We start from the raw sequence: 24,510 nt of genomic DNA, 5'->3' as shown, positions 1-24,510 counted from the left end.
ATGGGCCTCACTTTTGGCACAACGGTACCATATGTGAGCAGTTGACAGACTTAATTAACTTCTCTGTCTCCTTGGTAAAGTAAAAAATAATAATAAAGCAATATTGCTCCGAATGTGGGTCTCATTAAATTCAAAAGGAAATTTGCATTGCAAATCAACAATTTAAGATTAAGAAATTACTTAAGCTCAGGATTTTGAGAAATTTGATACAGGCTTAGTTGGTGATTTTTTTTTGTTTTGTTTTGGTTTTTTTTGTGGTGGTGATGTAGTATCAGAGGACAAGGAGCTGGTAAAATTCTGAGAAAAAGGAAATTGCTGACATGATTATAACTCATTAACATAAAAGTAGGTCTGGATAGTATTGATGGTGGCACAAGAGCTTATCTTTCTTACGTTTATCAACTTTATTTCAAGAAAAGCCTTGCCAATACAATATTACTTTCAGATTTGAGTGGGGGATGGATGGTTTGACCTTCACTAACAAATGTTCAGGATCTTGCAGGAGACAAACCTTTGATAGGTTTAAATACAGAGATCAGAATATGTTTTATTTTTGTCTTATTTGGCGTGCATTTTTATGGCCCATGGATATTTTTTATCTGATCCTGCTTCTGTTGCACAAAGGAGTCACTGTGTTTACTTTAGCAAATAAAAACCAGCTCCACGAATGATGAGTGTGACAACTTTGTTGTTCATTCTCATACCTTTAGTATTTTCAGTTTTGATTTAGAGGAGGTAATCTGATTGGGAAACTGAAAGTCAGTATACCAGGTTTTCCAGATAATTAGGCTAATTTGTTTTAGTCATTACTAAATTTGTAAAGCATTCGCTGAGAGACCAGGCTAGGAGCAGAGAAGAAGTATTAGTTTAATTTGAGTTTAATTGACTCTCCTTTTAAATTACAGCTTCATTTAAAAATAAACTTGTAGCCCACTTTAGAGCTGAATGACTGTATTGTTGGTTTGGGCTATGAAACCTAAGTATCATTACAAGTCTTTTCAACAGGGAAACACAATTTCTTTGGTTTGGTTTAAGTCAGGCTGCACTTAGATGAACCAATACCTCCAAGACAGCTCCTTTGAGACAGCTACTGAAATTCTTTGGTATCTTTTTGGGTTTGCCAGTGTGGAAGTAGGCTATGGTAAATCTGGTTTTCTTGATTTCTGGACACAAAAGATCACATTTTTGCTCAATTCTCTCACAGTTTTGCACAGTTTTCTTACAAAAGAGCATCTGCACGTCTTGGCTGTGCTTTAGTGTTTGCATCTGGATGCGTAGTGAAGCTGTATCCATGAAGTGGGTGTGAATGGAGCAGTGCCAGGACAGAACTGGCAGCTGACTGAAGGAGTGTGCCTCAGCCTGCAGGTATCGGTGGAACAGTTTTGTTAGGTTTCTGAAAATGAACTTGAGATGTAATCCCATGTGAGGTTCTGTTCTACCCAAGAATACTATCAATACTCAGTGAGTGTTGATAGCAGTTTCTCATTTTCCCTCCTTATTTTCTACAAAGTAGGCCATTCCCTAGCCTGCTTCTGTCAAAAAGAAAAGAAAACAAAAAATTATAAAACACCAAAAAAAAAACCCCAAATCAACACAATAAATCCCAAAACAAACAAACCACAAAAACAGGTAAAAGAAGGGTCCAAGTGGTCATAGTAGTGTGCTTTTTCTAACCCAGTGGCCTGTTTGTCTGGGATGGAAGATGGGGTTACATGGGCAATATGGAGGGAAAGGGCAGTGATCTCCAGAATATGTGAGGTGAGGCTGGTGCTTGACTAGCTGGCTTTGATTCCGTTGTTTCAGTTTAGCTCAGTTGCAGCTCTGATAAGATATATAACTCCAGCCTAAACATATTAAGTTTGTTTGGTCATTTATACTGACACTTGGTTCTCCTGGTTAATCAGAGCATTTTATTAAAAAGCAACCACAAAAATCAAGATAAATGAGCACTGAAAGTCTTTTTACTTTATTATATCATACTTCCTGCTTTCTTCATGAAAGCCATGCTTCCTTTGTGCATAATTCTTTCTCCTCACTTTCATAAGATTAGTGATTATTCTTACTTTGGCTTGCATTTGTGTGATACTAATTCCTTGCATTTTAGTCTGACATAGTACTGCATTTTTCATTTTTTCCCATCTTGTGCCATAGTCAATGTTAGTAGAGGAAGTAGAATACAGGGAGAAAATTTTCTTCAAGGCCTTGCTGTTCATTTGACAGATTGTATACATAGTCAGAGCTCTGGTTTCCTGGTGTACTCTGTCAGTTTCCCCTGTTGTTCCTGTGGGCTTACCAACTGGTTACCAAGGAGAGGAAAGTATTTCTAAATTAATAGGAAAATGTGTTGTGAAACTGCAGAAATATACGGAAGTCTCCAGAGTAAGTTGTGTATCTAGAACAGCTCTGTCAGGGCTTTCTTTTTTAAAAAAAGTTTTCCTTAACCTGAAGCGATGGTACCTGTAGAAACCTAATTGCTGAAATCCTTGTATCCTTTGCTGCCCTCCCTTGGAAGTCTCCATCTGGACCTTCTCTTCAGCAACACTGAAGCTTCTCTTCTGGCTGTCTTGTGGCCAGGTGCTCTGGATGTAGCTAGGAAGAATATCACGGATAGCAAGAAGGGCAGGATTCTCAGGCACATGGTAGGAGCCAGAAGTGGCTCACTTCATATGAATGATGCTCACTTAAGTAAGATGGGCATTCACCCTTCAGTTCTTCAGGGGAAGATGTTGGGCAGGGAAGCAGTAGAGCAGCATCTGGCTTTTGGTCATGGGGAGGGACTTTTCTCCCCAACCTCCCTGTTTTCACACTTGTCACCAGGCTCTGGAAAACATACTTTTGGAGCCAGTGCTAGACAGGAACAGCCTTGTCTTCATGGCACCCTTGAATGCTAAACAGTGTTTTGGGGATCTTTCATTGGTCATTTGCCCTGCATACCTGGTGAAATAGTTAATGGTAACCTAGGGAAACAGGTAAGAGATAGGGTTTGATAGATGATGTTCTTATGTGCAAATCTGTACTATTAAGGAAGTGAGGTGGTGTTGTGACTGAATAGCATGCTGCTGTTCTGCATTTAATACACATTAGGTAGCTTTCTAGGAGCTGTCCTATGATGAGGAAATTCCTTTTCCTTCGGAAAGGAAGGGCAAGCAAGAGTGTAAGCCGTTGGTGAGGGAAGGACTGTCTATTTACTGCGTCACTGTGTTGCCCACTCAACGCTGTGACACAGAGTGACTCATGACTCTTGGCTTTGTCATCAATTTGTGCCCCTAGCCAGATATTGCCAGTGCTGTTTAATCCTGAAACTTAGCTTCTCAGTAGTCAATATAAATCAATTAACGTTTTGTATGAAGTCATTCCTCTTAGATGTCTTTTCATAGTGCAGAGGAGCCTAACTATGGCAATAACTAATTACCAAAGGTTTTTGTTCAGTATGCCAGCATTTTCATATGGATGCATATGCTTGCTGTCACTTGGATTTCAAGCTACTTTCCTCCAGCAAGAGAAGCCTAAGAAGCACAGGAGATGGGTATTGGCTGTTACTGTACTGGGGACAGAAAGCAAAACTCCATCTTTCCTGCTTACAGTTAACCTCTGGTTGAACTCTTGACTGCTTGAACTGGTACCAGCCCAATTTCTTTCTTCTGGAGCTGCTTCTTCTAAATCTGTACATAAAAATATTGTGGGAGTTATTATGATGATGAATGATGCCTTTTACAGGGCAGTGGAAGGCTAGTTTAAATGATGTAGCCTGATAAATGTGCTTTGGGTAGTTGTAGAATTTTTTAATATATGAGGTAAACAAACACAGTAATGACAGAAGAGTTTCCAGACTGTTTTTCTTTGTCTAACCTAATTAAAGACCCAAAGAGTTGCATTAATAAGCCACAAATATGTACTGTGCAGAGAGCTACAGCTGCTTCCATGTAACTGAGCTTGAAGAAGTGTGCATAATAGGAGTGTGATGGTGTGGCTGTGAATCTTGTTTGTCTAGGAAGTAGAAGCTATCTTTGATTTGCCCACAAATTTTGCGACTGATTTAGTGAATATTAACCTTGCCTTTGGTTATCAAACAGTTTCAAACTATGGTGAAATAATGTTTGTTCCAAAGCTGTTACCTTTCTGAAAAGTCACTCTATATCAGTTATTTAATGATGTTCGTAGGATCAACGTGTTGCTCAATAAACAAATTCCTCACGTTAATTCAAACGTGTTGTAGTCTTAAAATACAATTATCTGACCTTTTAAAATAATTGCTTGTGTGCTACTCCGTGCCACTGTTATAACGGATTAGAAATCAAAACGCAACGTGTATTTTCTCTAATGAAACTAAATGTGGAGATCTGTTCCCCATCTGTCGCTGCTGTTGCAGTCAATCAAAGGTGTTGTCAGTATTAACATTTGAATATTTCCTCCTCCTCCTCAGTTAACACCGCTGAAGAAATCTGTTTTTGATTGCACCTTTACAGCTTAGCAGTTTCTTACTGACCATATTGCTCTCCAAAGCACAAGGGTAGCCTAAAATGGCTGCATATTATGATGTATGGCTGCTCTTGTGAAGCTGCAGCTGTGTATCTCAAAACAGGATGTAACCATGCAAAAGTACTCTTTTAGATGGCCATTAGCACTGCATAAGTACAAGCCTCTTTTTCAAATAACATTTATTCTTCACGGTTCTTCTACTAGTATGTGATGGCAATGTCATTTGCCAAGCCTGGAATAACAATGAATGTTTTATTGAAGTACAGTATTCTGAAACAGTGCTTTTTTAAAGCTGTTCAAGTGCTTAATTTTCGTTTGACTGCTCCTTTTCATGCAAATGTGAGTGTAGCAGAAAAAGCCAGTACCTCCTCCTCCCTTGTGCTTTTGTGATGTGTTGGACTAAATTGAAGGCTTGTGTGAGGGAGAAGGAAACATAGCTTAATTTGTCACTTATCCACTGGCATCCTATCCTACTCCAGTTTTAGTTGTCTTTCTTTGTTTTGCTTAGAACAAACACATGCAAAAAAGCAGAAACCTTGTGTGATACAAAGGAAGAAGCAAGCCAAGAAACAGACTCTTCCTTGCCCCTAAACAGATGGAAGACCAAATTCCAGATTCCTTTTGCATCAATGAAAAGAGGAATTAGGTCTAAATATTTCCATACATAGTTATTCCATTCTTCCTCCAAAGATCTCCAAGCACTTGGAAGCATTATGAGTTCATTTCTGAAGGTTGGATTTTTAATGTGCTTAACACCTACAACTGTGGTAAGATTTTTGAGCAGTCTAGCACCTATTTTTGCCATTATGAGAATCTGAGGGAAACCATTGTACCCAGTGTGCTTTGTTCTTTTGAACATCTGGCCTCTTGTTTTGATTTGTGAGCTGCTTTGAAAATCTGGCATTGGTTCTGGGTTTTAAGTTCTAATTAAATATAGTACACAGTCTTGCCACAAGCTTCACAATACCCAGAGGGAAGGAAGGGGGAAGGGAGCTATCCCCATTTTATAGTCAGTGAAAGTGAAATGGCAAGAACATAGAGTTACTGAAAATTGCCAGTATATTTCCATACAGAATAGCTCTACCAAAAAGAGGCTTTTAGAGCCAAAATTCAGACCAAAATAAATGCATCTCTGATCTCAACCTTCTGAGATTTTAGAACCGCAAAGCAAATAGTTCGCATTCCAGTGTGGAAATTATCTGTATTATGCCATAAGCACTGACTGTATCCATTCCTACATTATCATAAGACTCTTTAACGTGATTTATGAATGTGACATAATATTGACTTGTTTGGAAACAGAACAACAGATAGTGTGTTTTTTCTATGGAGCAGTAAACAAACACTCAGAATTCAAGTGCTGTCACTAATTTTAATAAAACACATGGTGATTCCCTTTTAATTATAAACAATACTGTAAGCAAATGGTGAGTCTTCAGTAGAAACTCAAGATAATCCCATCTAGTGTAGCTTAAATACCTATCTCTTTGCTGTCTTAAGAGTAAGAACTTCCTACATTATGCCTACAGAGATCAAACAACCTTGTGTTTATCTGATTATTTTTGCCATTTTTTTCCTCTGTGGAACAGCTGTGTTGAAATGTAAGAAAATGTATGAAGTTCTTTGCTTATATTCAGAGATCCACCAACTCTGTATCTCAGATTTCCATCTCTGCTTTTAAAAGTGTTTTTGTGTGTGTGTGCCTTTTCTTCTTTCTCTATCCTTAACACAAAATCAGTGTATCTTCAAGTATCTTTGATCCTTTCTTTTCTGCTTGGCCATTAGTCATATTGATTTCTCCAGTGATAAAGGAAGCTTTGTTCTCAGTGCAGTTTTAACAGTGCAGTATCAGGACTTGTCACATAAACATTGACATCGGAGAGACTTTGCATAAACGTATAATTTTGCAAAAATAAAAAATTAGTTGCATTTCACATTTCAGATACAAAAAGGAAAACTGACTAGATTGATTTTAGTGTCCAAAAGGACTGAAATTCCAGAAGCAAATAAAAACAATGACAAGAAAATTTTTACTTCTTCCTTTTTCAGTTACCTAAAATGCCAGTAATCATGTAAACAAGGTAGTTTAATTTTTAGTCCGCCACTGTCCCTTTAATGTAATTTAGCATTGGTACGATCTCCTACATTTTCAGAAGAAGTAGCTCCCTCAAAATTAAAAAATATGTAGGCCATTCATTTCAGTATGTGAGAGTAGTGTTTTGAGCTACTTTTCACATAGGTTTTGAACTAAAATACTGTGTTACACATTGAGAACCAGTGTGCTATATATGTTTCATTGTAGTACAGTATTTGCTTTAAACCGTTTAAGAGTCTGTCCAATAAGAAGGAAAGTTAGCAGAGGTGTAATAAACACTGGTTTATTTTTTACAGCACATTACATTATAGAACTATAAAATTGTGTGATTGGGTAAGTCATTAACACTGTCTTAAAGCAAACAAGTGTTTAGAGCCTGACACACTTAGTGCTGAAAACCCTTCTAATATTAAATTTAAAAAGTAACTGGTGTTGCTTGTAGTAAAGATTCTGCTGCTGTGCATCATCAGGAGCTCCATATTAAGGCTATAATCCAATTACCATATTATTATGCATTCTGTTTTACAGCGCTCATATCTATATCACTGTGACGCTTCCTTGAGAACCGTGCCATGTGGAAGCTGTGGAGCATTTCTACAGAATCATCACCAAAATTAGTTAATTGATTTAAGTCCTGCCCTACGCTTCATGAAAGGGTTTATTTTCACTTGCTGTTTTATTCTGTATTTATTAACAGTGATTTTGGAGGCACAGTAAGAGCCATTCTGAGAGTCATTAGAGGCAGTTGAAGTCTCTCCACTTTTCTAGTAAGATCCCATTGATCTAGGCACTATGTTAGTTGCATATGATCTTAAAATTTTTCTTTTATAATTTATTAGATTTAATTGCCTGGTGTGACACATCTGGGAAATCCCAGGCTTTTTATGCAGACTGTTCCGTGCTTTCTGAAAATGAGTCTTTAAGTTGGAAATTTGAAAAATTTTGACCCTGTTTCGAGTACAGTCTAAAACCAGATAAACAGTCTCTCTTTTTAATTTGCTAGACACTGGGAGGCCACTCCTGTCAAACTTAACTCATGTCTTTTGGCACATAAAGTCCAACATTTGGTATTAGTTTGTATTTGTCAATTCAAATTTGAAAATTGTGCTGGTGAACAATTGGTAGACAAATTTCAGCTTGAACGAAAATGTGACCTCCTAATAAATATAACTTATTTTCAATCAATTGCTTTTTCTTTCCTCATTATCAGCTTCAGAATGGTTGAATCCCTTTCTTGTTTTATGATGTGCTTATGAAGTTACTGCTTTGGAAGACATCTGCCTGATAAATGTCTTCCCAGGTTAGCTCTTAAGCAATTGAATCACAAAATCACGAGGCCCCACAGCATGACAGAAAGAGAGAATAGACTGAAATTTAAAACTTGAGATGTTTTACGGTGGCTCTCATAGCATGGTGTTCCTTTTAGACATGTCAGAGAAACACAGCCTTTTTGATTATATATTCCCAAAATATGGCTAGATGAAAAGTATTTCTAAAGTTGTGTCAGCTGTTAAGCTGCAAGTGATAGTAAGGACCTGGTGTGTTCCAGGTATTGCTTTTGCTATGGGAAAGTAAAGTGCGTAAGTAAGTTAGCAAAGGTCTCTCACATGCAGTACTAAGCTGTCAGTCATCAGTGTGAGTTTACGATGTTGCATGTCTCTGCCAGCACTTGCAATCTCTGTGGCTCTGCTAGCAGAATGATTGTGTGAGAGTCATCTGTCTCCTTCAGTGCAAAGTGTACCCTAAGCCTGTGGTTCCACCTCTGCAGAAACCAGCTTCAAACTGAGCTGTCACTGTCACACTTTCCTATGGACTCTGGGTAACAAATTGCCATGTCAAGATGAATCCTACTGGAAGTGTGAGACAGACTGTGGTATGTTTTTTGGCCAGACATGGAGTTGTCCACCTGTTCAGTTGTAGAAAACAAGGACTGATACAAGGCTGTACCCTTAGTTAAAATTGCTGGTGTCCCTGAAGCAGTAAAGCTGTGGAAGCTAACATTGCCATGGTTACATGAGCAAATAATCTGCAACTGACATCTCTTTGGTCTAGCTTTTTACTAAAGGGACAGTTCTACAGTATGAATTTGCTGCTTAAAGTGCTTCTTGCCTGTGTGTCCTTCCGTATGTGATTTTGACCCTCTTAGCTGTGTTGATTTGACTAACACTGCCACCCCCCAGTAGCATATGTATGTGTAATATTCCAGGTAAAAATGAGTGAAGAGAATGAGTGTCTGGGAGACAACAGCAAACTGGAAACTTTTATAAATTGGTTAATCTGACAGAGTATGTATTCTGGAGCTGTGCCTGAAGGTGTAATTTTCACATTACTCTCTCTGGGGGAGCAGACTGGAAGAGAGTCTGAAAGGTTCCTCCTTCTTTGCTCAGAGACTAAATATTGGCAGTACCTGAGCTTACATAAAGGTAGTTCTGTAAAGCTCCCATAATCAAAAGTCTCTCTTCCAGATTGCATATCCTGAAAAATGCAGTTTTAGTAGAATTGAAGGTTGTTTGCAGCCATGCTGTAAGACATATCTCTAGTTTTAAATCCTTGAGTAGAGTCCAGACAGGGTAACTGATGACTGGACCAGCCGTAAAGACTATCCAGTTTATATTGCTGCATTTAAAATGTCAGCAACAGGTTGTTTGAGGACCATTTCAATAAGCATGTTGATATTTGTACAGAGGAATAATTGCTCCCTTTGGAGGTATATTCTTGGATTGTTTTCATTCATTTCTATGTAAGAAGATTAAACTTCTAGTCAGCCACCATGCCTAGAAGTCTGTAAGAAAGGCACGATTGTGGGAATTTTTTTCCCCATATATTTGAAGACTGAAATGAACCTGAAGATGAGTTGGTACTATTTCTACTTCAGTTTCTCTGTGAGACAGAGTAAACTGATGCCTTGAAGGCTGGCTAGTTTGTTTGCAGTAGTAAACAGCTCTAGTTTTGATGGAGAAAAAAAGCCATAAAAAATGTGCATGGATGCTAATTTCTAAATATCTGAATAATGACTGAGATTGTATAGTTGATACATTCAGGAAAGGAACACATAGAAGTTGTTTCCTTTATCCACCCAATAAAGCTTTTGCAACCTTTCACAACTCCACGATATGTTAATGAAAAACATTTTCTGAGAAATTGGCAGCTTTGTTCTTTGTAGCTGTTGCCAGCTTTTTTCATGGACCAGTTCAAGGCAAAGCAAAGACAAAAATGTCTTGTTCTAGTCTGTGAATTACTGTGATAGGCTTTCACATTGCCCCACCTCTTATTAATATTATTTTTGATGTAAGCTTGTAAAACAGAGGATTGGTTGTTAATCACTGGGATCTCAAGGGCTTTTGGCAGTGGCCCATAACTGATGTGTTCACATGGCTGTTGTCTGACTCTAATGATTAGACAGCAGTGTTATCTCCTAGCTGAATCAGTGTTGCTTATAAATCACACTTGATAAACTGCAGTTTCATTTCTTCAAAGGATCTGTACATGTCTACAAGTTGGATAGTACTGCTGGAGTAATTTAGTTACTTCATGACAGCTTAGATAAGGTTTATTTTATTTCTGTTGAGCTAGATATTTGAATTTCTACAAAAAATTCATTTTATGTGTTCTAAGCTCATCACACAGTTGATAGAGTAGAAAGGTTATGTACTACTAGGGCAGACAAGAGAAGAAAGTGCAAATATCTGCAGAATATAACACATGAGAAGTGCAGTACTTGGACTACTGATTTCTTTTGCTTGCTTGAACAGCAAGGGAGCTTCACTTGTAGCACTATAAAAATAGTCTGTGAGACACTATAAGAAAGGTGAAAGGTAAAGGCTAGATTGATGTTCCAAAACACGAGATGTTTCAACAATGGCATCTGCAGTTTTCTGGGTGGAACCAGGTCTTTTGCATGTCTCCATTCTTTTTCATCAAGACAGGAATTACAAACCTGTACTGGAACTCCGCAAATGTAAACTTTTGTTTGGGTTTGTGTGCTTAGAGAGCATGCTAATGGGGATCCTAAGGTACTAAAGCAAAATTAGTATGGAAGAATGTCTTTGAGGTAGGAACAAGAGAACAGAGTCTCAAGGTGACCTATTTCCAAGCCACTGAAATTACAAGATTTGGCTGTCTGTTCTGTAGCCTGTAATCAGATGATTTTGTGCTGATAGTGTAGATGCTCTCATGAAAGAGAGTTAAGAGGAAACTAAATCTGGGTTTCTCCTCTCAGCCAAAACTTAACAGGCTCAGAACTAAGGCAAATAGGTAACTAAATTTGGAAAGGTCTTTCCTGCTGAGTCCAGTTCTTCCCTCCAGGAGAACTTCCCTTCCCCCAGTATTCCCTTCACATTCCCTTCAGTTTCCTTATACGGGATTATCAGACACTTTGTGTCTGTACCATGTTCAATTTAGAAATGGGGCGGGGGAAAAAAATGGAAGGACTGGGGATTAGTGGTTTACTCCTCACAAGGATTATTTTCCTCTTAAAAATCTTCATGGTACCTGTATTATTTTTAGACTTTTTTAGAGCTCTTGAAAAGTTATTTTAAATGCTAATTACTTTTCTCCCTGGTAAAACAAACACTGCAGTCCAAATTGTGCTCATAGCTGTGCTCCAGTGGAACTACTCTGGGTTTAGTAAAGGTGTACACTAGTTAAGAAGAAAAAAATTACTTGGAATAAATTGACTTTTCCTAAGATACTGTAAATACCTCAAAGTGCATTTGCAAATATTTTATTTTTATTATTAGCTGTAGATGTTCAACATCAGGTAATTGCGGGGGTAGCTAAATAATAATGCTTCAGTTCTTCTTTCAGTTGAGCTATCACATGGAAAAGGAAAGCTGAAGGGTTGTTTTAGAAGTGTTTCTTTTAGTGCCTTGGTAAATAATCATGAATGTGTATGTCCCATTCTAAAAGTAATAATATGTCTTATTCTTGAAATAAAATTAGAACATGGCATCATACATTTGATGGTGTTTGTAGCTAATACCACAAAGTTGGCCTAAGAAATTCAGAGAAAAATCTAACCTATGTGAGATCCTACTGAAAAGCCCAAGTGGGAGACCTAGGGCAATAATGAAGGAATATATTAAACAAATATCTATCTGTCTTGCCTAAGAAGCCTAAGGGCTAGATAAGTTAAAAATTTTAGGGTCTGTAGACACTGATAAATGTCAAATGATGAATTTTCAGAACATGCTAGAAAATGTCATCTGTAAGAATTTAGTAAGACAACTAAAAGTTTTTCTATACATAGACCATCAGGGCATCTCTATTCTGTTTCTGAGGATTATAGAGATTCTTTGACAAGCTTTTTGAAGATAAATTAATAATTGATTTTTCTCAACAAAAAATTACTGAACAACAGCCTGAATCATAATGAATACAAACTTGCACTCACAAAGTAGAGCAGTCAGTAGTAGCAAATCAGTAAAAAGCAACCAAAAAAACCACCTAAAGGGGTAGAAGGTAGGCCATTGACATGTAAAAAGTCAAAGAGGTGCAAAGAAGCCATTTCTTTCCTGAGTGTTGTTTACCACTGGATTATACATTGCAGGTTCCTGGAAAAAATTATAAGGTTATATTGGTTCTTTATGTCCTTGCACTCCAGAAAGGCCGAAAAGGCAGCTATTCCACGAGACTGCTCTCACATCGTTGACTAACTTGGTATGAGGTAATTCTTCTGCGGGCTTGTAGGGTTGTGGCGTAGTTTGCTTGGACATTGAGAATGAAAACTTGGAATGTAACAGTTAAGTGCATGGTTGTGCCTTGATTTTTACCATATTCAGTTGCATGATGGCATTGTTACTGGAGATGACCTCATGTGAATCCTGTCTAAACCCAAACAGTTCATAGAAATCCCTTTATTGACTGCTCAGAAAAATGCACTTTCTTGACTGTGGAATACAATGTATCTCTCTAAACAGGACAGGTATCTTGAGTGAATTTCAGTGCTTCTTTATTCTCTATTAAAACCTGAAGAGCATCTAGGCTGACTGAAGAAAAGTCTGAAGACCTGATTAAGTTTCAATGAAGAAAGGTGTTCTGGAGACCTATGGAATTATTTCAATGAATACAATTTTCTTGGGCTGAAAGAGGAGAAATGTCTTTACTAGAAATTTGCAGGTGGTGATCTGGGCATCCTCCCAGCACTCTGCCAAAAATTACAATTGACATACAGTTTTTCACAGATACAGCCTTTGGCAGAAGGATATCTCTGGCAGCTGTCAAATGCTAATCTTTACCACAGTAAAATGGTTGAATGGCTTTGGGAAATCCCAAGCATCTGAGGTAAAACAGAAGATGTAAGAGAGGACTAGGAATTCTCTTTGCCTGTTGTTTATTCTTTATAGCCTATGGAAATCTTTGTATTTTCATCCTCGTCTTCATTATGTATTAATGCTGTCCTAAAAAAAAAATAAATAACATTATTGTGTTGGTAGAGGTGCTGTAGATACAGCTGCATAGTGTCCAAGGGGACCTGGAGGTCTGTATGTAATTGTCAAAAGACTGAGTTTGCAGAACTATGTGTGCTGGTTTAACAGCTGATGGCAGTGGCTTAGCAGATCTTGATTACAAGGGGCAATATTTTCCCTGTTCCTTGCAGTAAAGATTAGTAACATAGTAAGAGTTTTAAGTGTTTTTTCTTAATAACAAATACTCAGAATATTGAAATTATTCTGGATGTGAGTGATTTGCTGATTTACTGGGGAAAAAAGTGTGTGTTTCTGTAAATGTCCTTTTGCTTGGGTTTTTTTTTTTTTTTTTCCTTCAACTACTCAGTTGATTCACATGGGTAAGTTCATTTTAAGATTAGGAAATACTTCGACTCTCTGAGTAGATGCTACTTGTGTTCTTGAGTTAAACATGATTGCATATCTGTAGAATTATAGAATAGCTAGGCTTGGAAGGAACCTTAAAGATAACCTAGTTCCAACCTCCCTGCATGGGCAGGGACACCCTTCACTAGACCAGGTTGCACAAAGCCTCATCCAATCTGGCCTTGAACACTTCCAGGGAGAGGCATCCACAGTTTCCCTAGGCAACCTGGGCTAGTGTCTCGGCAACCTGGGCTAGTGTCTCACCAACCTCACAGGTAAGAATTTCTTCCTGATGACTAACCTAAATCTACCTTCTTCCAGCTTAAAACAATTACCCTTCATCCTGTCTCCACACACCCTGGTATAAAGTCCCTCCCTGGCTTTTCTGTAGCCCTCTTCAGGTACTGGAAGGCTGTTCTAAGGTCTCCCTGGAGCCTTCTCTTCTCCAGGCTGAACAACGCCAACTCACTCAGCCTGTCTTCATTGGAGAGGTGCTCCAGGCCTCTAATTGTCTTTGTGGCCCTCCTCTGGACTTTCTCCCAAGAGCTCTGTGTCTTTCCTGTGTTGGGAGCTCTAGAACTGGACACGGTACTCCAATGTGGGGTTTCACGAGAGTGGACTAGAGGGGGAGAATCACCTCCCTCGACCTGCTGACCACACTTGTTTTGATGCAGCCCAGGTTATCTTTGGCTTTCTGGGCTGCAAGTATACTGTGCTGGCTCATGTTGAGCTTTTAATTGACCAACACCTCCAGGTTCTTCTCCTTAATGCTGTTCTCAATCCGTTCTCCAGCCAACCGGTATTTGTGCTTGGGATTGCCCCAACCCAGGTGCAGGACCTTGCACTTAACCTTGTTGAACTTCATGAGGTTGTCATGGGCCTGGGTCTCAAGCCTGTCAAGGTCCATCTGGATGGCATCCCTTCCCTCCAACGTGTCAGCCACACCACACAGCTAGGTGTTGTCAGCAGACTTGCTGAGGGTCCACTCAATGCTACTGCCCATGTCACTGACAAAGGTGCTAAACAGTGCTGGTCCCGGTACTGACCTCTGAGGAACACCACTCATCATTTGTCTCCATCTCATCATCAAGCCATTGATCACTGCTCTTTGAGTGTGACCAGCTAGCCAATTCCTTATCCACCGAGTGGTCCATCCATCAAATCCATATCCTTCCAGTTTTGAGACCAGGTTGTCACGTGGGACAGTGTCAAAAGCTTTCCACATGTCCATGTAGATGATGTCAGTTGCTCTTGTCCACTGATGCTCTGACCCCATCATAAAAGGCCACCAAATTTGTCAAGCACGATTTGCCCTTGGTGAAGCCATGTTGGTTGCCACCAACCATCTCCACATTTTCCATGTGTCTTAGCAGAACTCTCAGGAGGATCTGCTCCATGATCTTGCTAAGCACAGAAGTGAGACTGACTGGCCAGTAGTGCCCTGGGTCTTCTTTACCGTTATGGCAAAAATGCTGTTTCCCCTTTTCCATTCAGTGGGAACTCCACCAGACTGCCATGACTTTTCCAATAGTCATGTCAGGTTTCTCGTCCATACAACAACATTTGTAAAAGATAAATATATTTTTATTATTACTTTTTATCATAGATTTTTAAGTCTAAAATTTGGATGAAATTTAGGCATTCTGGATCTCCTTCATCCTTTTATATTCAAGTTCTTGTGATTCTCAATGAAATTGAGCAAAATAAGTAACTTCCTTGATACCTGTGACTTTGCTGTATTTTGAATGTGAGGTACTGTCAGGACAGGTACTCTGTCCCATCAAAATTATTTTCTACATCTACATCTTGGAGTATTTCTTTCCTGTTTTTTAAGCATGTCCTTCTTGGCACTGACCTTTTCTTCCAACAATTTTATGTAGAATATTTGTTTGCCCAAAATTGCCTTTATTAGCTAATAAACATGGGTTTCAATAAATAAAATATCTTTAGGTAATGGCCAGTATTTCAAAGGTATAATTAAATCCTTCTAATTTCAAAATTAGTATTAGTTTATTGAAGAAAATAAAACATAAGTTCTTTTAACTATGGTGTCAAAATGCTTCTGAGTGGCCTGTTACGTGAATTTAGATGCAAGAAATACTAAATTGAGATTAAATTAAGATTTTTCATATAAAATTGAGATTCTTCATAAGGATAATTTCTGTTATATGGCAGAGTATGAAGGAATAGCTTTAGGTTTTACATGTATACATTGTTTGTAGGGCAAGGTTTGTAGCAAAAAGAGGTTTTAAATCAGAGATGTCTAGAAATGTAGACACTGTCCTGAGCAGACAAACATTTTTCCATGTAACATTCTCCCACATCTGTTTTCTTCCAAAGTAGTTTCACTGATTTAATTTTGTTTAAAAATATTTCTGAAGACATTCAAAACCATTTTCAAGTTGGAAAGTTTGCCTTTCAGTCTTTATGTTGATGTATTTTTAAAGGAAATTCTAGTTTTGCAAAGGGTTAAGCTTTGGTTTTTAGGTATGACATATAACAGGATTCAGATAATCTTTCCACATTCTTTCTATCAGTGCAGATGTGCCTACTGGGAATGCTTATAGTAGATTTTTCCTCTTTCGAAAAGCAGTGCTTTCTTGGAAGGGCTTATCCTGACCTGTAAACCTGCTCCTCTGCTTTTCTCCAGATTTTGTATTGGTAGATGGATTAAATTACTTCTGATGTGTACATTTCAAAATCACCTTGTGATGACACTGCTTCAGTGTATGACCCCATTTGATCTTAGGTTGATAGACTATGTCATTATTGAGATATATTTTCAAATACCTTTATTAATGAGGTTGAAGGATACATACGTTCATAGTTATACCTGTGATAGCACATTTTGATGGGTCACAGGTAGTGACCTGACTGCATGGCAGCTGTTTTCTAGTATGTATTTTGTGATTAATGACAAACATTTCATACTTCAGATACATACCCTCTGAAAGCTTTCAAAGTTGACATGAAAGAAATACATAGATACTGCATATTTTCACTTGGTAATATGATAAAAAGTTATCCGTTTAAATATCTGTAAAAAGTTATTTTATTTTGAATACTCCTGTAAATCTGCTTCTGTCAGATTAGTACCATGTCAAATAGAGCCTCAGGTTTTCCTGGTATCTTGCTCTGCTTTCATTCAGGTGAATTTTCCACAGGAGTACATGAGAGATTTTGTTCCATAAAGACTTAAAATTCTCCCATTCCTGCAGGAATGGGAATGTGATGACTGATTGCAATAACATGATTTTTGGATACTCTCTGGTCTGAGAAATCCCCTCAAATCTGTGTACCTTTTTCTGTGAGCTCAGAATTACCCACTGGAATCTCTTATGGTTACCAGAAAATACGTAGAATGGACACAAATGTTACTTTTCAGATACGTTTTTAGAAGCTTACACTGGGTCAGGAAGATTAATTTTGAGGAGCAGAACTTAATTTAAAGTGGCTGAGTAACTGAAGGACAACCCTGCTTATTGGAAAGTATTGGGTATTTCTAGTAAGGGTGATGTTTCCTCTCTCTTCCATATTCCTCTCCTCATACTGACTGATTTTATGCAGCCACCAAAATACATCTTTTTGGTCAGGTTCAGATAGAGGAGTGCTCCATGGAGCACTGACTACATTGCTTGGCAGGTACTCTTAATTTTCTGTGAGCTTTCTATTACTAAGAGCCATAGCTTTCTGATACAGTCACTTGGCAGTGGAAAGCTGCCATGCGTAACTCTCCAGTTTTTTAGCCTTTGTCACTAATCAGCTCTCAAAAGCTCTTGGAATTAGGTGAATGAAGAAAATACTGCTTGAATGTTTCTGTCTTTCTTGGAGCCATTTGCTTACGTGTATAAAGTGAGCATCTATGTAAATAACCTTCCTCAGATTATATTTTGTTTCTTATATTGTAATCTCTCTTGTGATAAACAGCAAGGCTACTGCTCAGTATGCACCAACACCTGGGAATAATAATGCAAAAATAACACTGAGAAACTGCAGAGCATCTGTTCTTGACATTAACTTTCCTCAGTTTGACAAACTGCCACCACCAGATGTTAGTCATATGTATTTTTTTTCCACTGGAGATGGCGGCCTTCCTGCCTCTCTCTTTGCCTCTAGTAGCTTCAGTGCCCTTTGGAGAATTCATTAAAACAATTGTGTCACCACAATGGTTGCTCAGAATCACCACTTTGCTGTGCTGCCCTTATGACTATGAAACAAGATGGGATAATTTTAAAACTTGGAAAACTGGAGTAATGTTTAAGCTCCGCGTATTTTTTTTCTTATGAGGGTCATCATATTTGTGCAACAAACATGAACCTCGGGAACTGTAGACGTCCACTTAATTCTTGACCAAAGGCTTAGTGTTTTAATTCACAGAGCAAAAGCCCCTTGTATAGCAATAGCTACTCTTGCCCTGTGTGAGTGTTTCCTATTGGAAAACATGAACATTTATTCACAGATCTAAATAAACCAGAACTAGCTACAAATATCTGTAACTAAGAACTTAATAGGTACACTGCCAGATCTGTGCTTTCTTCAGCTCCCCCTGACTGTATAACGCTTGGAACACATCTGCAAATTTAGTCTACATTCATTTAAAACATAGGCTAGTTTAGTATTATAAAAGCAAACATTTTGTGTTTTCTCTGGCTTTGTGATAAATCTGTTTTGTGGAAGAATGATGTTGCATGTGTGTAGTAGAATGTTTTTCACAGCTTTACAAAACACCATGTCAGCTATCAAACAGGACATTCATTAGCATTTCTTGTTTTTACAAAGAGATGTTGCTTAGGTTTTCTTAAGCACTGGGCTCCATTTAACCTTCTCTTCTGTCTTGAAGAGACATTATTGAAGAGACATACATTAAGAACCCTTCTAAATTATTCCCTGGGGTACATGTTGACCCTGTTTCATTGACAGAGCCCCATTACACAGCCAGTGCCAGGGATCAGGGCTCTGTGCCATCCAACTGTTTGCCCCCACATGGCACCAGACAACCAGGATCTATCTGTATAGCATAGAATCAGTGTCCCCCTTTACTAGGCATAACATGGTTATGGGTCTATGTTATGCTTACTATTAGGCTATTAGATACTGCAACTAACACCTGCTGTTGGGGATCTGTTCATACTTGACTTGTCTGTGTGCATTCAAGTCTGCTCTGCAAAGCGTTCTTGTCTGTGACTTTGTTCAGTATAGTTTTGCTGGTATTAGCAGTTTTTTACTCCTAATAGATACTTTAGTTTTCACATTGTGCTTCCCCCCTGCCTCCCCCACTTTGTTCTATTTCTAACCTGAAGATTATTTTAGTCCTAAATAAAAGGAACCTCTCTCAAATGAGAGTTTGGAAAAGAATGTGGTTATAGGTCACTTCTCTATTCTCCCTAGTTCTAATGTAATTGAGATGAGAATTCGTGCTGGTCATACAAAGATCATACAAAACAGTTTTTGTTAAATATTCAGGACACTTAAGGCTTGTGTGCATGATTGAGAATGTTGGCTCTCAGTTTGTATGTGTGAGTAATGCATAAAGCTAAAAAAAAGTTACAAAAGTCAATTCTAATTTTTGAAAAGTTCTTTTAATTTTAGATTGCCATTTTATTTTCTCATTATGAAAAGTGTCCATGCGATAAAGTGTACTGATACATGATACAAAGGATACATAATACAAGGATAATACTCTTTAGTCTTTTCTTCTCTTTGTATCCCCGTTTGCCAACTTGGCTTTAAAAGAAAGCAAAATTAACTTTGATCTACATTAAGATACATTTGAACGAAACCTAGATGACAATGTACAGTGAGTCATTATGGCTTTTCAGTGAGTCTTCTTAGGAGATCCAAAATTAAAAACAGCATAAAGGCATTTGATGATCTATTTGAGAGCAGTTAGAAAGCAGCTCTTTTAAAAAAAAAAAAATTGTATTGAAGAATGATTTCTTTGTGTCATATATATGATACAGTGGGCCAAATAGCATAAATTTTATGTGGTTTAGCTATCTTGAGTGTTCCTCATTTTGCTATCATTTATATGACAAAAGACCTTATGGCCACAGAAAATACTCATAGCCCTCAGGCCAAATCTGTGTACAGAAAATCTACTGCTGGGTATATTGGAAGTCATATGGGAAAGATAACTTCTTAAGTTTGTGTATAGATACTGTCTCTGTGTGAATTGTCTGTGTACAGACTGATTATCTGGTGAGTTGTAGTCTTCCAAATATGCATTTTGGAAACCCTGAAAAGTCAGATGGTTTAGATACATTGTTGTAAAAGTTCGCATCTGTTATTTCAAGTGGAAATATGTAAATGTTATCTGTATACTGTTAGGTGGGTGATTCTCATGTATTTTAAATGATTGGATGACAAGACATTACATTTGATGCCATGTGGATATTAGAACTTTTCCAAGTGCTAATTTCTCTATGATGCATATGAAAAAAAATGGCATCTATGTGTCTTTGTACTAATTTTATAAATGTTTTTCTTTAAACAGAAAATTAAGTTCCCAATTTGCAAATTTAATTTCCAGCCATAAATCAGTCTCTGTCAGCACCAAGAAAAAAGTGGCCTTAATCCTTGTTTTCAAAAGTGATCATTGTTTCATACTAGCAGTCTATGACAAAAGAAGATAGTCTTGTAGAAACATAGCAATTTGCATTGTTTGGCATGACAGATATTTTTGTACTTTATTTTTCAAGTGCAATATCTGGGCTCATGTCAAAAAAGTTAAACTCCTAAGACTGAATTTACCCATGATACACCAAGTCCCTGCATATACAAATGCAGTCTCAGCAAACTGTTTGTTTTTTTTGTTTGTTTGTTTTGGTTTTTCTGCTTTCTTTTTTAATCTTTAAAAAAAAAAATCTCACAGCACCATTATAGTAAGTTTATCTGTTGTTTTCAGGTTGATCCCCTGTTTACAGTGCCTGCACCTCCACCTCCGATTTCCAGCAGTATCACACCTCAGATTCTGCCTTCCTACTTTTCCCCATCTTCATCCAATATTGCAGCACCAGTCGAGCAGCTTTTGGTACGGACTCGTTCAGTGGGTGTAAATACTTGCGAGGTTGGAGTAGTAACAGAACCCGAATGCCTTGGACCCTGTGAGCCTGGGACCAGCGTGAACTTGGAAGGAATTGTGTGGCATGAAACTGAAGAAGGTAAATTGTTTTTTCTGTTAGGTTTTTCTTTGAGATATGTTCACAGGAGGAGGCTTTGCTTTATCTGTCTGGGTGCGAAATAAGGGTTTGCTGGTCTGTTGGGACAACATTGTGTACACTGGCAGTCACAGCTTTATGGCTGAGCTAGTGAGGTTTTTTTAAAAAAACAAATAGCAGGTTTTTTTATTATTTAAGCAACTTTTTTTTCCATATGACCTACTATGTAACCCAAGTTAACAACAAAATTGTTTCCTATTACTATATTGAGAAACGCACGTGAAGAAATAGCTAGTAGGATAGCATAAGCACACTATATAAATGTACCTCGTGAGCAGAGTATATATGATGGGAGTGGATATAAAAATTGTCTATATGAAAACTTAGAAAGCTGAATACTTTGGAATTCAGAGACTATGATCAAAAAATGCCACCATTACATAGCAATAGAAGCCCCCAAAACCCTGCAGAAATTCAATTTGAAGTGATTATTTTTTGCATTTTGGTTATTAAAACATGCTTTAAGTGGAAGGCATTATTGCTCAAAGTGTTCCACCTGGTGAAGAAATGGTATCTAAATCAGAGTGATTTCTTTAATGTCCTTTAAAGGCAGTTGGCCAAGTCAAGTGCTGGAGAGTTTTGGGGAATAGTAAATGTTGATTTGCCATGATTCAGATCCAAGAAAGTAGAAAGAAGATTACACTATAATCTTCAGATTTTTCCATTTTGGTTTTCAAAAGCTCATTATTAGAATACCATCTTTCTCCTATTAATGCTAAAAGTACTGCATGTATACACTAAACTTCTGCAATTTTTTGTTTAATGGTGGTGACTCTTTACAGTTATAGGTGTTTGAGAATCTTCCTGTGATTGTTCTTATGTTTGTTTTGAAGTTTATTTAATTTTTAGTGATCTACCTCCCTCAACAGTGAAAACAGGATAATTTACAAAAGGATGTAATGTAATAATACAGCAGTGCATTGCCTCATGATAAATCCCGACATTCTTCATACTCAAAATGGCATTTGTTCCTTTGCAGTGATATATAAGACCTCACCAAAGTGCTCTATACTGCCCTCTCAAAAATCAATAGACAGAGTCAGATTTACTTGCTTTTATATGCTTTCATCCATCCATCTTTCTCTCTGTATATGTCTGCAGCAGATTCATAAGGTAGATTGATTCTTTTAGATTGTTTTTAAAGCACAGTATAAATTCTGTTTTAAAATATCCCTGCTGAGATGACTGCCCGTTAGCAGCTCCAGTCTTCCTTGACTGGCCTGTATTAACCAGAGTTGGAATGTGTGGGCGTTAACTGGGTTGACATGAAAGAGCAGTAGCTGTTAATAGTGTTATTCTTGCTGAATAAACTAAACTTCTGACCCCCACTGAATTTAAGAAGCCTGCCTTGTTAAAGTTTTGGCACCAGAAATGAAGTATGAAAAAAGTGCATTCTGGTCAGGATGACATTCCATTTACCAGTTTCGCAGCACTCCAGTGGTTTAAAAATTCGTTAGCTAATAGTAATTAACTCCCTTAAACCTTTCCCAATTTGTCTAAAACAATTTTCTGAAACAACTCAGGAGTTCAAAGCTGTAGTGTTTGAGTAGAGCAGTTTTGCATGTGCCTGTTTTCACAGCTTTACAAATGTTGTTTGGCAACACTATGGCTATGAGTGACTACAATGAGATATAAAATGGGATTCTAAAATACTCTAGCTAGACTGAAGACAATTTATATGATTTCATATTGTATGGTTTGCACTGTGCTCTTTGTGTTTTAGTTTCAGATTCTGCTGACTGAAAAAAGTAACATAAATTTTACTCTGTTTTTCTCAGTGTTCAGAATCAGCATGTATTACGAAAAATGAGTTCCTAATGATTATTTTTGCATTTTCATTAAGTTTTGACATTTGGGACACACACATGTATATATACATATTTAGCTGTTTCCAAGTTTTCTGACATCTTCATGAAAGCAGCTATATTAAGCAGCTTGCAAGAAGCCATTTCTGCCAAATTTTAGAAAACAGGGTGCAGATGGGTCTTCTATTTATCTTTAACAGAGGGAAGATTATTAGATACTAATTTTCTGCAGTTATTATTTTGACTTAAATAACCTTTCCTAAACTGGGGTAAATCCAGAGAACTTTAACTGAATTATTTGTAATTGGTGACATCTAAAATCATCTTGATGTTCACAATGACCAACTGAAATACAAATTTCTTTTGTGGTGCCCATATGTTTCTTTCATATGCACTTCCTTCTCTGTTTTCCAAAACCTAGTAAAAACACACATGCAAACTGAAATCTATCTAGCTGTCTATTTATACAATAGCCTTATAACATAAAATAATTCTAAGAAGCTAAGGTATGAAAATTTGAACTTGGTTTGTGTTTTAAAATATTTTAATTATTTTGTATCTGATTTAGCCACCTGTAAGATGAGTTTTGAGGGTGTCAGAATAGGCTTGTAGGATATCTGCATTCTCTATGACATATGGGAACGATGAACCAAATGTGCCACTGAGCAGCCTTCATGCTGCAGCAACTAGCAGTGGGAATGCAAATACAGAAAGGATGTGGTGATAACAGTTATTATAAGAATACTAGAGTAAGATGAAATCAGAGCGTTTATGTAGAACTCATTATTAGATTTAATAGATGCTTTACAGAGGAGAAGGCGTATACTTGAGAATTCTTGTTTTGAAGGTTTTCGGTATCTGAAATAACCAGTTTTCTTTTAGGAATGTTAAACAAGTCGTCATATTCTGTTGTATTTGTTTTTCAAGGTCATAAAAAGGATGGTGTTTGGTTTTATTAGTCATATTTTTAAGATAATAACTTCAAAAGGGGGGGGGTGGGGAAAGCAGCACTGGACAAAACTGTGTCATATCAAAGAGAGCGTTATTACTACAGCTCTTTTCATTTATTCCATGCCCATCCATTCAGTTGACATGATCAGCAGATTTAATAACTCAGACCATTTTTCCCAGAGTGTTTCAGTCTTAAGACATGTAGAGGGAAGCTGGCATCTGAAATCTGTCATATTTTATTTCAGGACTTTTTAACTAACCATAGCTGGTTACTCATATAATTGACTGAGACTGCTGATTGTCACGTGAGCTTTTCTCAGTTGCGCTAATAAGTTGTTTGGTGGTTGATTTCTACATATGTATGATGGAGGCATGTTTCGTCTGCATAATGACCTCATTTAGATTTGACTAAATAATGTGTCCAAAGTGGTGTTAATGACTGTGGAAAAAATATTGAAGGAACTAGCTGAGGCTGCCCTTTAGTAGTGGAATGAGAAATGGTTATGGTCAAGTCAACCTAGAAGTTGGCAACTGATGTGGAAATCTGACACCAGAAACTACCATCCAGTAATGCAGAATTTGTTCATAAAAATCAGCTTGGTAGTGTTACTGAGTGTACTTTTTTGTTTGGTTGGTTCTTTTGGTACTCTGGCAAACAGCTGCTAAAAGTCTGTACTTCTATACTGACAAATAATGTTTATCTAAAATAAGGTACTTGCTAAATTGTGTAATTATCTTCTGGGAAAACAGTTTCTGAAGAGAGGAGTAATTGTTTCTTACTGCCTGGAGGAAATAAAAATTACCTAGAAAAAAGAGGGGCCACCAACCAACTTTTAAAATGGTTTAGAAACCGCTTTTTTGTTTAGCTTCTCGCACACAGTTATTCTGGGTCATGTCCTGGGTTTAGTTCTGCATCTAGTTGTACAGTCTGCCTTTAGATGTCAGAAGCACTAGTTCTGATGATGTCTTCTTTGCTTGAAAACTGTGTAGGAGACAGCCATCCATCACTTGCTGCCTTTGTGTGCAGAACAAGCTCTCTACATGCAGTGCTAGAGTGCTCATGTTGCTGCGCTGACATTCCACCTTCTTGTTGTTCAGTAACAAATAATGGGGAAATTAGTTGTATTTTTTAAAGTGTCTTCTTATTGGGG

General features: G+C 37.6%; 1 protein-coding gene across 4 annotated transcripts in view; it reads left to right on the top strand.

Annotated features, from left to right (window-relative positions):
- ZNF608 (zinc finger protein 608) overlaps positions 1-24,510 on the top strand; it is an 89,242-nt gene that overhangs the window by 20,823 nt on the left and 43,909 nt on the right. For all 4 annotated transcript variants that reach the window (XM_051643279.1, XM_051643280.1, XM_051643278.1 and 1 more), the window contains exon 3: positions 20,291-20,546. In XM_051643279.1, coding sequence (XP_051499239.1) covers positions 20,291-20,546 — 256 coding nt within the window. The remainder of the gene's footprint in view (positions 1-20,290; positions 20,547-24,510) is intronic.

The sequence above is a fragment of the Apus apus genome, chromosome Z (genome assembly GCF_020740795.1).
Source record: "Apus apus isolate bApuApu2 chromosome Z, bApuApu2.pri.cur, whole genome shotgun sequence".
NCBI classification, from domain to species: Eukaryota; Metazoa; Chordata; class Aves; order Apodiformes; family Apodidae; genus Apus; species Apus apus.
The sequence above is the reverse complement of the archived record's forward strand: the minus strand, read 5'-3'. Positions and strand labels throughout refer to the sequence as shown.